Source organism: Corythoichthys intestinalis, chromosome 17, assembly GCF_030265065.1.
Source record: "Corythoichthys intestinalis isolate RoL2023-P3 chromosome 17, ASM3026506v1, whole genome shotgun sequence".
NCBI classification, from domain to species: Eukaryota; Metazoa; Chordata; class Actinopteri; order Syngnathiformes; family Syngnathidae; genus Corythoichthys; species Corythoichthys intestinalis.
Window position 1 is genome coordinate 9,057,489 of NC_080411.1, and position 12,796 is coordinate 9,070,284.

Here is a 12,796-nt window from a genome sequence, read left to right on the forward strand (position 1 = left end):
TGGAAAGATAGGACTCAAGACGGATATATACATTCAACATACTGTACATAAGTACTGTATTTGTTTATTATAACAATAAATCAACAAGATGGCATTAACATTATTAACATTCTGTTAAAGCGATCCATGGATAGAAAGACTTGTACTTCTTAAAAGATAAATGTTAGTACAAGTTATCGAAATTTTATAATAAACCCCTCTTAATGTTTTCGTTTTGATAAAATTTGTAAAATTTTCAATCAAAAATTTAAACTAGTAGCTCGCCATTGTTGATGTCAATAATTACTCAATGCTCATGGTGCTGAAACCCATAAAATCAGTCGCACCCAAGCGCCAGCAGAGGCGCCAAAACACCAAAAAACACAAGTAACAAATGGACATGACAGTGTGCTGTCATTTTAATCTGTTTGGGCGGGGCATGTGCGTTAAATGCGTCAGATATTTTAACGTGATTAATTTAAAAAATTAATTACCGCCCGTTAACGCGATCATTTTGACAGCCCTAATTATTTTTATTTTATTTACTTTTGTTCCATGAAGAATCCAGAAAGGGTTATTTGATTGTGGCTTTCTGAAAAACAATACATTTTTACATTTAGGCGCTCCTGCAATCGTCACACTTTTTCTGTTACAAACTGACCCGGCCCCTCATCAGAGAAGGGAAAAGTTATGTGGCCCTCACAGGAAAAAGTTTGGGGACCCTTGCTGTACATGAACAGAACCAAATAAACTGCTCATAAGATGAAGCCAGTTTTTGTCACATTTTTCTTTTATTGATCCAGTGGGGTTTATCTTGCTTGCCTTGCGTCTTTCTGCCTATCGGCTTTGTAATTACAAAGCCTCGCTAATCCAAAGTCTCGTCTCGATTGAAAAAAAAACATCAGGATAAGCCTCACATGCCTCTGTAAACCTATCGTCTTAATAGATTGGTAGTGTTGGCAGGTTGTAACAAAGGTTCAATTTGTCCACTCTAATTTACACGTGCACAGTTGCATCTGATGTACTTAACGTGTAAAGGCCAGTCAGTCAAGGGGCACATAAAAACACAAGGACACGTTGATGCTACATTCTTCACATACAGTATACGGTCAGGAATTCACGTTGAAATTCGTTAAATTTGGTTCATGTAAAGATGCGTCATTCCAGAATTGGCGACAATACTTGTGTATTAAACCAATATTTATTCCTGTATTTTACCAAATCTGTATCAATGTTAGCTTTTTCTCACAGGGCTAGCTTTTTAGCTAGCTTGAATGCTGACCAAAAGGTCAAACCTGTGTAAATAAGAACAAATAAATAATTGTCTTATTCTTATCACATCTAACTATGATCAGAGGTGGGTAGTAACGTGTTACATTTACCGTAATTTTCGGACTATAAGACGCAATTTTTCCCCCTCATTTTGAATCCAGCGGATTATAGTCCAGTGCGGCTTTTTTGTTGATTTATTGGGTTAATAGGTAACACTTTCTTTGACAGTGGCGTATAAGACCGCCATAATTATGACATGACACCAACATGGGCATTAATGACATTATGAATTATGTCATTAACTTCATTTATGTCCAGCTCGGTTCATTACATCCATTCAAAAGTGAGATAATTTGCCAGATGACACAAAATGATATCTGTCATAAGTATGTTTTTTGCTCCCGATCCGATCCCGATCGTTTTAGTTTGAGTATCTGCTGATCCCGATATTTCCCGATCCAATTGCTTGTTTTTTTGCTCCTGATTCAATTCCGATCATTCCCGATGATTTTTCCCGATTATATACATTTTGGCAATGCATTAAGAAAAAAATGAATAAAACTCGGACGAATATATACATTCAACATATAGTACATAAGTACTATATTTGTTTATTATGACAATAAATCCTCAAGATGGCATTTACATTATTAACATTCTTTCTGTGAGAGGGATCCACGGATAGAAAGACTTGTGACTTTGTATATTGTGACTAAATATTGCCATCTAGTGTATTTGTTGAGCTTTCAGTAAATGATACTGTAGCCATTTAACTGTTCTGCCCAAATGCATGATGGGAAGTGCAACCACGACTGTGCGTAGTGGCACCAATTGCTATATCTTCTCTGCGTTGGGTAGTAACGTTGGGTGTTAAGGAAAAGATCAACCACTACCGTTCTTCCCCACATTGCTCCCCACGATATATCTAATTGTTGAGAGAGGGATTTTAAGGCTTTAGCCAATTAAAAAGAGGCTCCAAAGACTGCCAAAATTCTCTGTTCTCATTTTACGCTACCTGTTAGCTCTATATATAGGGAAAACGGCGCCATTATAGATTGAACGCGACAATGCGTGAGTGGGTCGTGCAGCGCATGCGTTAATTGCATGAAATATTTTAACATGATTAATTTTTAAAAAAAATAATTACCGCGATAAATTTGATAGCCCTACTTTAAGCCAAAACTAAAGACTCTGGATGAATGTAAGACATTTTGTCTGTAACGTTAAATACAATTAGAAAACAATTTAATTTAAAAAAAAAAAAAAAAATATATATATATATATATATATATATATATATATATATATTAAAAAAAGGCATGTCCGATATTTTTTTGCCGATTCCGATACTTTGAAAATGACGTGATCGGACCCGATCGATCGGGACATCTTTTGTCATAAGCATTTATTAATGCTCATGGCAGTATCATGTCATAATTATGATGTTCTTATGACAGTCTTATGGCGCCACTTTCAAATAAAGTGTTACCAAATACAATAACTAGCAATGAATGAAACAACCGGAACAGTAACTGAAGAAATAATTAGCAAAGAACATGTATTTTGATTGTTGTTAACATCTGTAGCGCTGCATTGCATGCTAGGAGGCATGTTGGATGACAACAGTGTTAACAGCAGGTGGCAGCAGAGGTAGACTGACTCCCTTAAAGGGAACCACGGATAAAAAGACATGTCGTCCTTAAAAGATAAATGTCAGTCCGAGTGAAAATAATTTGATATTAAAACCCTTCTTAATGTTTTTGTTGTAATACATTTTGTAAAATTTTAAATAAAAAAATAAACTAGTAGCTCGCCGTTGTTATTGACGTCGCAGGGCAGTGAAGTCACAGGGCCACGCTGCCGTACTTCTCTGCCACTGTAACTATGTAAGGTAGTGATTTAAATACACCACAATGTGTCAATGGCAATTTTTATATTAATAAGACATCAAGCCAATGAGTGCGTTTTGTCCTTCGACTGAGGCCGTAGCACCCTGTTATTTTTTTAGACTGGGTCTATTGTGATTCACGTTCATTTGAGAATGTTCATTTAGAAACTACATCCCTAAATGTCCAAATTGACTACTGCTTGTCATTTTCCCTCCAAAATGTCATGTGACTCGTTAGTGTTACCAGGAGACTAAAGGCAGTTCTGGATACTCACTTTTGTTGCCAGGGGTTTATACAGTGCCTTGCAAAAGTATTCGGCCCCCTTGAACCTTGCAACCTTTCGCCACATTTCAGGCTTCAAACATAAAGATATAAAATTTTAATTTTTTGTCAAGAATCAACAACAAGTGGGACACAATCGTGAAGTGGAACAACATTTATTGGATAATTGAAACTTTTTTAACAAATAAAAAACTGAAAAGTGGGGCGTGCAATATTATTCGGCCCCCTTGCGTTAATAGCGCCACCTTTTGCTCCAATTACAGCTGCAAGTCGCTTGGGGTATGTTTCTATCAGTTTTGCACATCGAGAGACTGACATTCTTGCCCATTCTTCCTTGCAAAACAGCTCGAGCTCAGTGAGGTTGGATGGAGAGTGTTTGTGAACAGCAGTCTTCAGCTCTTTCCACAGATTCTCGATTGGATTCAGGTCTGGACTTTGACTTGGCCATTCTAACACCTGGATACCTTTATTTTTGAACCATTCCATTGTAGATTTGGCTTTATGTTTTGGATCATTGTCCTGTTGGAAGATAAATCTCCGTCCCAGTCTCAGGTCTTGTGCAGATACCAACAGGTTTTCTTCCAGAATGTTCCTGTATTTGGCTGCATCCATCTTCCCGTCAATTTTAACCATCTTCCCTGTCCCTGCTGAAGAAAAGCAGGCCCAAACCATGATGCTGCCACCACCATGTTTGACAGTGGGGATGGTGTGTTCAGGGTGATGAGCTGTGTTGCTTTTATGCCAAACATATCGTTTTGCATTGTGGCCAAAAAGTTCAATTTTGGTTTCATCTGACCAGAGCATCTTCTTCCACATGTTTGGTGTGTCTCCCAGGTGGCTTGTGGCAAACTTTAAACGAGACTTTTTATGGATATCTTTGAGAAATGGCTTTCTTCCAGCCACTCTTCCATAAAGGCCAGATTTGTGCAGTGTACGACTGATTGTTGTCCTATGGACAGACTCTCCCACCTCAGCTGTAGATCTCTGCAGTTCATCCAGAGTGATCATGGGCCTCTTGGCTGCATCTCTGATCAGTTTTCTCCTTGTTTGAGAAGAAAGTTTGGAAGGACGGCCGGGTCTTGGTAGATTTGCAGTGGTCTGATGCTCCTTCCATTTCAATATGATGGCTTGCACAGTGCTCCTTGAGATGTTTAAAGCTTGGGAAATCTTTTTGTATCCAAATCCGGCTTTAAACTTCTCCACAACAGTATCTCGGACCTGCCTGGTGTGTTCCTTGGTTTTCATAATGCTCTCTGCACTTTAAACAGAACCCTGAGACTATCACAGAGCAGGTGCATTTATACGGAGACTTGATTACACACAGGTGGATTCTATTTATCATCATCGGTCATTTAGGACAACATTGGATCATTCAGAGATCCTCACTGAACATCTGGAGTGAGTTTGCTGCACTGAAAGTAAAGGGGCCGAATAATATTGCACGCCCCACTTTTCAGTTTTTTATTTGTTAAAAAAGTTTAAATTATCCAATAAATGTTGTTCCACTTCACGATTGTGTCCCACTTGTTGTTGATTCTTGACAAAAAAATTAAATTTCATATCTTTATGTTTGAAGCCTGAAATGTGGCGAAAGGTTGCAAGATTCAAGGGGGCCGAATACTTTTGCAAGGCACTGTATATTAATGGCTATATTTTGAGTTATTTTGAGTGGGAAAATTAACTCTATAATATAAGCTGCACACAGACTTCTTTTCATTGTGTCAAAGTGTCATTTTGTCAGTGTTGTCCCATGAAAAGATATAGTTAAATATCTCCAGAAATGCAAGGGGTGTACTCACTTTTGTGATACACTGTATTAAGTTTATTTAAACAAATGTAGATTCTTCGGAGGAAGAGAGGGTACAAGAGAACTTTTTTTTGGTATGTTTAAGGTTATTTCAAGCATTATTTTCTCTTATTATTTTTTTTTTAGATTTGGTCTCAGGACTATTTCCTCAGAAACAGCATTTTAAAAAAAAATCAATTAACCTTTTCATGCACAAATATTGACTTTTTGGTTGCCTAACAGATCACTCATTTAAATATTGGCTGAAACATGAGCATCCACAGCTAGTCTTTCCGGTTTGAATTAATTGGACGTCTATCGCAATCCATGGCATGCAATGAATGAAGTACCATATAAAAATATGTATATTGAGTTTTTTTAGACAGTGAATTGGCGTCATCCTGTAGTAGGATTAAGCACAAAAACATTAGCTTCAATTTTAATGTACATCCAATGTTCTTAAGTAGTTAAAATTGAGGTTTTGCATTTAGATGTGAGGAAATGAGGGAAAATAAAAATTATGAGATGGAGCTTGGGGTTACTGCTGTTTTTGTTAACTTTTACAAAAATATATACAGTATATATATTTTATCTGCATTTCAGTGGTTTTAGCAGATTTGATGACCCCCCAAAGGAAAAAAAAAATAAAAATTCTGGCTCCATTCATGTCAGGGAGTTCCGGTAAGAAATTCTAGCCACTTTCACCCTGATAATAGCTAACTTGACTTTGGATTCTTGAAGAGAAATCTATAATATTACAGATAAACTAGTGCTGTCAAACGATTAAAATTTTTAATCGAGTTAATCACAACTTAAAAATTCATTAATCGTAATTAATCGCAATTCAAACCATCTCTAAAATATGCCATATTTTTCTGTAAATTATTGTTGGAATGGAAAAATTAGACAAGACGGATATATACATTCAACATACTGTACATAAGTACTGTATTTGTTTATTATAACAATAAATCCACAAGATGGCATTAACATTATTAACATTCTTTCTGTGAAAGGGATCCACGGATAGAAAGACTTGTAATTCTTAAAAGATAAATGTTAGTTTGTATATTGTGACTAAATATTGCCATCTAGTGTATTTGTTAAGCTAAACGAAAACTTTGAATATAGTTTGCCCAAATGCATGACGGGGAAGTTGGGCAACCATGACTATCAGTGGTGGCTGCAAATCGTATATCTTCTCTGTGTTGCTTTCAATACACGGTGTTAAGAAAAAGAAAAAGATCATCTCCTGTCATTCTTCTCCACGTAGCTCGCCACAATAGTTATAATTGATGTGGAAGAGATGCCAAAGCTTTTGCCAATAAATAGAACGGCCCCAAAGAATGCCTAATTCCACTCCACTCGTTTGTCTCTGCCTCGTAGCTCTCAATATACGTAAAACGGCGCCATTGTAGTCTGTTTGCGGCAATGCGTGAGTGGGTCGTTCCGTGCATGTGATGAGGGAAAATATTATGTTATGCCTTAACATTAGCACATTATGCCTTTGTGATGTATGATTGCCTCTGTGACCTAGATTGTAACAACTTGTTATTATTTTTCACCTTGGGTTCAATAGTTAGGAGGGAATCTCACGAGATAACTTGTTTTGCACCATAGTAAGCGCTTGGGTTCCATAGTTAGGAGGGAATCTCACGAGATAACTTGTTTTGCACCCATAATATTTACCGCAGGGACAGAACATCTGTTGCCAGGACAGCACAGCTTGCTACCATGTGAGAAGCCCTTTTTCAAGGGGCTGAACCAAAAGTAGCTTTAATATTTGTCATTGGGCGGGGTGCGCGCCTTCTGGGGGCGGGGGTTGGCCGTCCCCGCCCCCACGGGGCGCGTTCCTACAAGAACCGGACATTTCCGGGCGACCCGCGAAGTCCGCTGGAGGATCACGTATGGATCGCTCAGCTTTGTTCCTCCGCCGTTTTACCGGAGCATTGGCTCCCCGCTCATTTGTCACGCTAAGCGATTTTCATTGCTAAGGAACATCTCGCTGTGCTGTAACGGTAGTGCGGGGATTCTGGGATTGACAAGCTAGATCTAGCGTCATCGTTACCACTTGTTCTTGTTTTGATGTGTGTTTGATTGCTCTTGTGTGATTGTAATCAATAAATCTCATTTATCCTTCATTTTCTAATCAATAAACATCGTATATTTCGCAAAAGTGTGCCTTTTGCTGACTCACAGCGAACCTGGAAATTTCGGAAAACAGCATGCGTTAAATGTGTTAAATATTTTAACGTGGTTAATTGAAAAAATTCATTACCGCCCGTTAACGCGATAAATTTGACAGCCCTAAAATAAACCTCTTGAAATGATTTGATTCATTTCTTTGATCATTAAACTGCAAAATCGGATTTTTAAAGATTAAAAATAAATAAATCAAATTGCTTAACTTCTCTTGTATTTCCCGTCAGTGTTGTGATGTTTTTGCAGAAGAAAGACTTGTGACTAGCTGTCCACTGTACTGACCCGTGAAAATGTCCTCCAATTTTGGAATGACCCAGCTACTAAGAACCTAATCCCGAATGTTTTATACTTGGCTGAAAACAATAGACACACAAACTATCTCCAATCAATCGATACAACCGATCCATATTTCGACTGTCTACTGGCCTCACATTCGTTGCGTGTGTTTCTACACACTGGAGCGGATGGTGCTATAAAAGCAGTTATTATTGCGATGTAAGTCCCGGATCGAGTGATTTCGCACACATACTACATTACTGTCCATCTCCTCTATGAAGTGTTGCTTCCGAGATGTTTGAGCCCCGTGGGGCTAACCTGAGCAGGCCTGTGCTCCCCTAAAATGGCAACGATCAGGGCTTCCGGTGCCGTAACCCCTCCGCCCGGGGACACGGGGCTCCGGGGACTGAGCGGGCTGATGGCCGGAGACGACTGCGAGCCGGTGGAGAACAGTCGTTCTTTTTTACAGCCGGGTGAGCGGCTGCCCGTCTCTTTGGGAAGGGGGCACAAGCTGAGCCCTTGCAGGGACGGGAGGGAGTTGGACGCCACGGCGGGGCTGCGGCTGCGACGGCAGTGATGATGCTTAATAGGTTTCGGGCTGGGGCTGCGGGAGTTGGGCGCTAACAGGACCACGGTGCTGTCGTCTTCCGAGCTCACCTCGGAGCTGTCGGAACGGTGTGCCGACGGGCTGTGGATCGGAAGCTTAATCTGTCCGGGGTGAGAACGAACTTGAATATTTTGCACGTGAACGTCGCGTGACCTCATTGGTTACACCTGATTTATCAAATTATCTTTTAGAATTGTTAAGAATAACTGAAAACTCATCAGTTTGCAAAATTGAAATTTACATGCTCTTCTCAAGTGCACATACAGTATGTTGGAATTGAAGTGGGATCAAAAGATTCATTATTTCACAGGAACATTTGCAGAAATGTAAATCATAGACTTCATAATTTTATTGACGGGTCAAATCCGTCAGCCACTGCGTCACGCCTTCAAGTAAGGGGCCATCCCACACTCCGCTTCAGTTATTCTTTGTCGGTTGCAGTGACACATGCAGCGATCCAACGACGGATTTAAGTTGAAAAAATACGAAAGCTGTACTGCATTCAAACAGGAAGGATTGTCTCAGGAACGATTTTGTCAAGGATTCAAGGTAATTATTATATTATTCGTACCATGCATGCATTTTGAAACGTTGTGAAAAAAAATCAATGGGAGAAACCGCTACGGACTAGCATCATTCTTCGATATATTTACGTAATATAAATGCAAACTGCCCGTGTTTTTTTTTTGTTTTTTTTTGCTTTTATCCAAGTATCGACTCTTTTACGTCCATATCTATTAAGAATTCAGAGATTTAAGCATTTATTCACAAGAATTTTCTACGGAAAAAGTTCTTTGTTTACATATGGCGGCGGCTAATTTCCTTACTTACTAGCCTCATAGTTCGCAATGTTTACGTAAAATAAATGCGACCTGCACGTTTTTTTGTTTTTAACCAAGAATCCAGACTCTTTTACGTCCATATCTATAAAGAATTCAGGGATTTAAACATTTATTCACAAGAATTTTCAACGGAAAAAGCTCTCTGTTTACACATGGCGGCGGCTAATTTCCTTACTTACTAGCCTCATAGTTCGCAATATTTACGGAAAATAAATGCTACCTGCACGGTTTTTTTGCTTTTAACCAAGAATCCAGACTCTTTTACATCCATATCTATATAGAATTCAGGGATTTAAGCATTTATTCACAAGAATTTTCAACGGAAAAAGCTCTCTGTTTACATATGGCGGCTGCTAATTTCCTTACTTAATAGCCTCATAGTTCGCAATATTTACGTAAAATAAATGCTACCTGCATGGTTTTTTGCTTTTAACCAAGAATCAAGACTGTTTTACGTCCATATCTATATAGAATTCAGGGATTTAAGCACTTATTCACAAGAATTTTCACCGGAAAAGCTCTCTTTACATATGGCGGCCCCCACATTGACAGACAGACGAGCATCGTACTTCGACATATTTACTTAAAATGAACGATAACTGCCCGTTTTTTGCTTTTAACCAAGAATCTAGACTGTTTTACGTGCATATCTATAAAAATTCAGGGATTTAACCATTTATCCACAAGAATTTTCAACGTAAAAAGCTCTTTGTGTTTCCACTTGGTCAGCTTTGACGGAGATAGGCCCCCTATTAATCAGCCTCGCACCCCTTCATTATATTATGAAGTCTATGTGTAAATAGCAACCATACCTGAATGTTTGTTGACAATCCAACAATACTGTTCATATTATTACTGTAGAAACCCAGGATGTATTCACAATCATCTCTTGGTAAGTCCTCCTCTGAAAATGACACCTGGAAGAGGAAAAAAAGAATAGAAATGATCCCAGTCCCAGAGTTTGAATATTAATGTATGGCCCACCTGCCCAGCGTGCTCCCCTTTGGCCCACACATATGCTTGGTAATCTTTATGGTGCCTAAATCCCACCTGTGTGCAGAAATATAAGTACAGTATGGAAATATAAGTGACGAGGTAGATAAAAAAAAAAAAAAAAGCTTTTTACCTTGTATATGGCTACCCAATCCCATGAGCTGCGATGATAATTGGAAGCAAACGTGAACTTTACTGTTGCATCGGAGACTTTCAGCCATTCCTTGTTGGCCTGCAGCTCCACCAAAGGCATGTCAACCCTGAAGGGAAACTGCCATAAAGAAGCATGCACTGAAAGACTGCAATGATACATAATTTCATCAATTTATGATGCTCCAATGTTTTTTAATTACAGTTTTTCCATCCCCTACAGAGATACTATGTGATTATTTACAATTCTCGTAATTTATGATTTTCTGTATTCTAATATTACGATTTTTATTTATATAATTGTTCATTTTTATTTTCATTAACCCTTTCATGCACAAATTGAATTCAAAATTTATTTTTCGATTACAATCTCATAGGACAGAGGTCTCAAACTTGCTTCTCGAGGGCCAATTGCGGCCCGCAGGACAATATCATGCAGCCCCCATTAGATATCCAATTGTAGTATTATGTAAAAGTATTTTGCGAGGCGTAATTAATAAATAAATAAATTAATTAATTAATTTAAAAAAAAAATATATATATATATATATACAGTGGGGAGAACAAGTATTTGATACACTGCCAATGGGTTTTCCCATTGACTGTGTGTCAAATACTTGTTCTCCCCACTGTATATACATATATTAGGGCTGTCAAAATTATCGCGTTAACGGGCGGTAATTAATTTTTAAAAATTAATCACGTTAAAATATTTGACGCAATTAACGCACATGCCCCGCTCAAACAGATTAAAATGACAGGAGTGTCATGTGTACTTGTTACTTGTGTTTTTTTGTGTTTTGTTGCCCTCTGCTGGCGAATGGGTGCGACTGATTAAAATTGACATGTACAATGGCGAGCTACTAGTTTATTATTTGATTGAAAATTTTACAAATTTTATTAAAACGAAACATTAAGAGGGGTTTTAATATAAAATTTCTATAACTTGTACTAACATTTATCTTTTAAGAACTACAAGTCTTTCGATCCATGGATCGCTTTAACAGAATGTTAATGTTAATGCCATCTTGCTGATTTATTGTTATAATAAACAAATACAGTACTTATGTACTGTATGTTGAATGTATATATCCGTCTTGTGTCTTTATCTTTCCATTCCAACAATAATGTACAGAAAAATATGGCATATTTTATAGATGGTTTGAAGTGCAATTAATTACGATTAATTAATTTTTAAGCTGTAATTAACTCGATTAAAAATTTTAATCGTTTGACAGCTCTAATATATATATATATATATATATATATATATATATATACACACATACTGTACATACATATAAACAAATAGAATGTTTAGAACAGTTTGGGGGGAAAAAAAATATATATATACATTTTTTTTTTTTTGAGTCATGAGTAATAAAGAATATAAAAAATATAAAATTAAATAATAAAACTTTTAAATGCACATATAAAAATAATTTCAAACAAAAGAAATGAAGTAATTGCAGGATACGTTATTGGGGGAAAAAATAGCAATAAATAATAAATAATTTTGACAATGTAAATAAAAAAGCAGGGAGTAATAAATACAAAATAATTAAAAATAAAATAAATAAATAATAAAATTTCTAAATACATATATGCAAATAACTTTAAACAGAAGTAGTGAATAAATTGAATGATGTTTTCCCCCAAAAAATTAAAATTAAAATACTAATAACTAAAAAGAAATTTAAAAAAAAACACAAATACAAAAAGCCATGACGAATAATACATATAAATAATTCTAAATAAACTAACTAATAAAATAATAAAATAAACAAAAAGGAAGAAAAAGAAATGAATTAATTGAAGGACACAATTTGAAAAAAAAAACCCTAAATAGTAATAAATAAAAATAAATAAAAAAAATTTCAAATTAAAAAAAAGCTATCACTAATTGAAGAAAAATGTAAATAATCCCAAATAAAATAACAAAAAATTACAAAACTTCTTATCAACTTACAAATGTTATGAAAATATTTTTTAAAGGTTGAAAAGTTACCTAGTGCTGCTTTGAATGTTCACAAATTTAATAATTGTGCATCTCAAACTATTCATCCAATGAACCACCTAAAAAAAATACCAACTTCTCATAAATACAGTAGCACAGTGTTCGTTAGCAACAAGATAGAGCTTTTATTCTTTATATAAATCACAGGAAATAACATTATGAAAGAAAAATCTGAATGCGGTTTTCAGATATGTGAAACGTTGACTCACATGCAGGGAAAACAGGGCCGACACAGGCTTGTGGTCACTGATGGTGAAGCCCATGTGGCTTTTGTATTCGTGCTGCGTCACTTTGGTTGCGCCACCCAGCCATGAGGTCAGGCCCCTCTGAAGTGCCGCGTTGTGGGTAGGAACAGGGGAGCCGGTGCGACGGAGGCGCCACAGGATGCGATCGGTCCACGCGGGCTTCCTCTTTTTCGCGCTGAATAACATTGTTGTGGGAAAATCAAAAATTTGCGAAATGAAAGGGTGAGCTTGTGACTCATCTGGACAATGGAGGCCT

At 37.0% G+C, this 12,796-nt stretch overlaps 1 protein-coding gene across 1 annotated transcript in view; it reads right to left on the reverse strand.

Moving 5' to 3' along the window:
• Positions 1-5,033: 5,033 nt before the first annotated feature.
• Positions 5,034-12,796, reverse strand: part of LOC130905828 (phosphatidylinositol 4,5-bisphosphate 5-phosphatase A) — a 33,324-nt gene continuing 25,561 nt past the window's right edge. The window contains exons 9-13 of the mRNA XM_057819542.1: positions 12,505-12,715; positions 10,262-10,399; positions 10,120-10,185; positions 9,948-10,052; positions 5,034-8,394 (exon numbers count right to left, since the gene is read on the reverse strand). Of these exons, the coding sequence (XP_057675525.1) occupies positions 7,960-8,394; positions 9,948-10,052; positions 10,120-10,185; positions 10,262-10,399; positions 12,505-12,715 (955 nt within the window). The 3' untranslated portion in view covers positions 5,034-7,959. The remainder of the gene's footprint in view (positions 8,395-9,947; positions 10,053-10,119; positions 10,186-10,261; positions 10,400-12,504; positions 12,716-12,796) is intronic.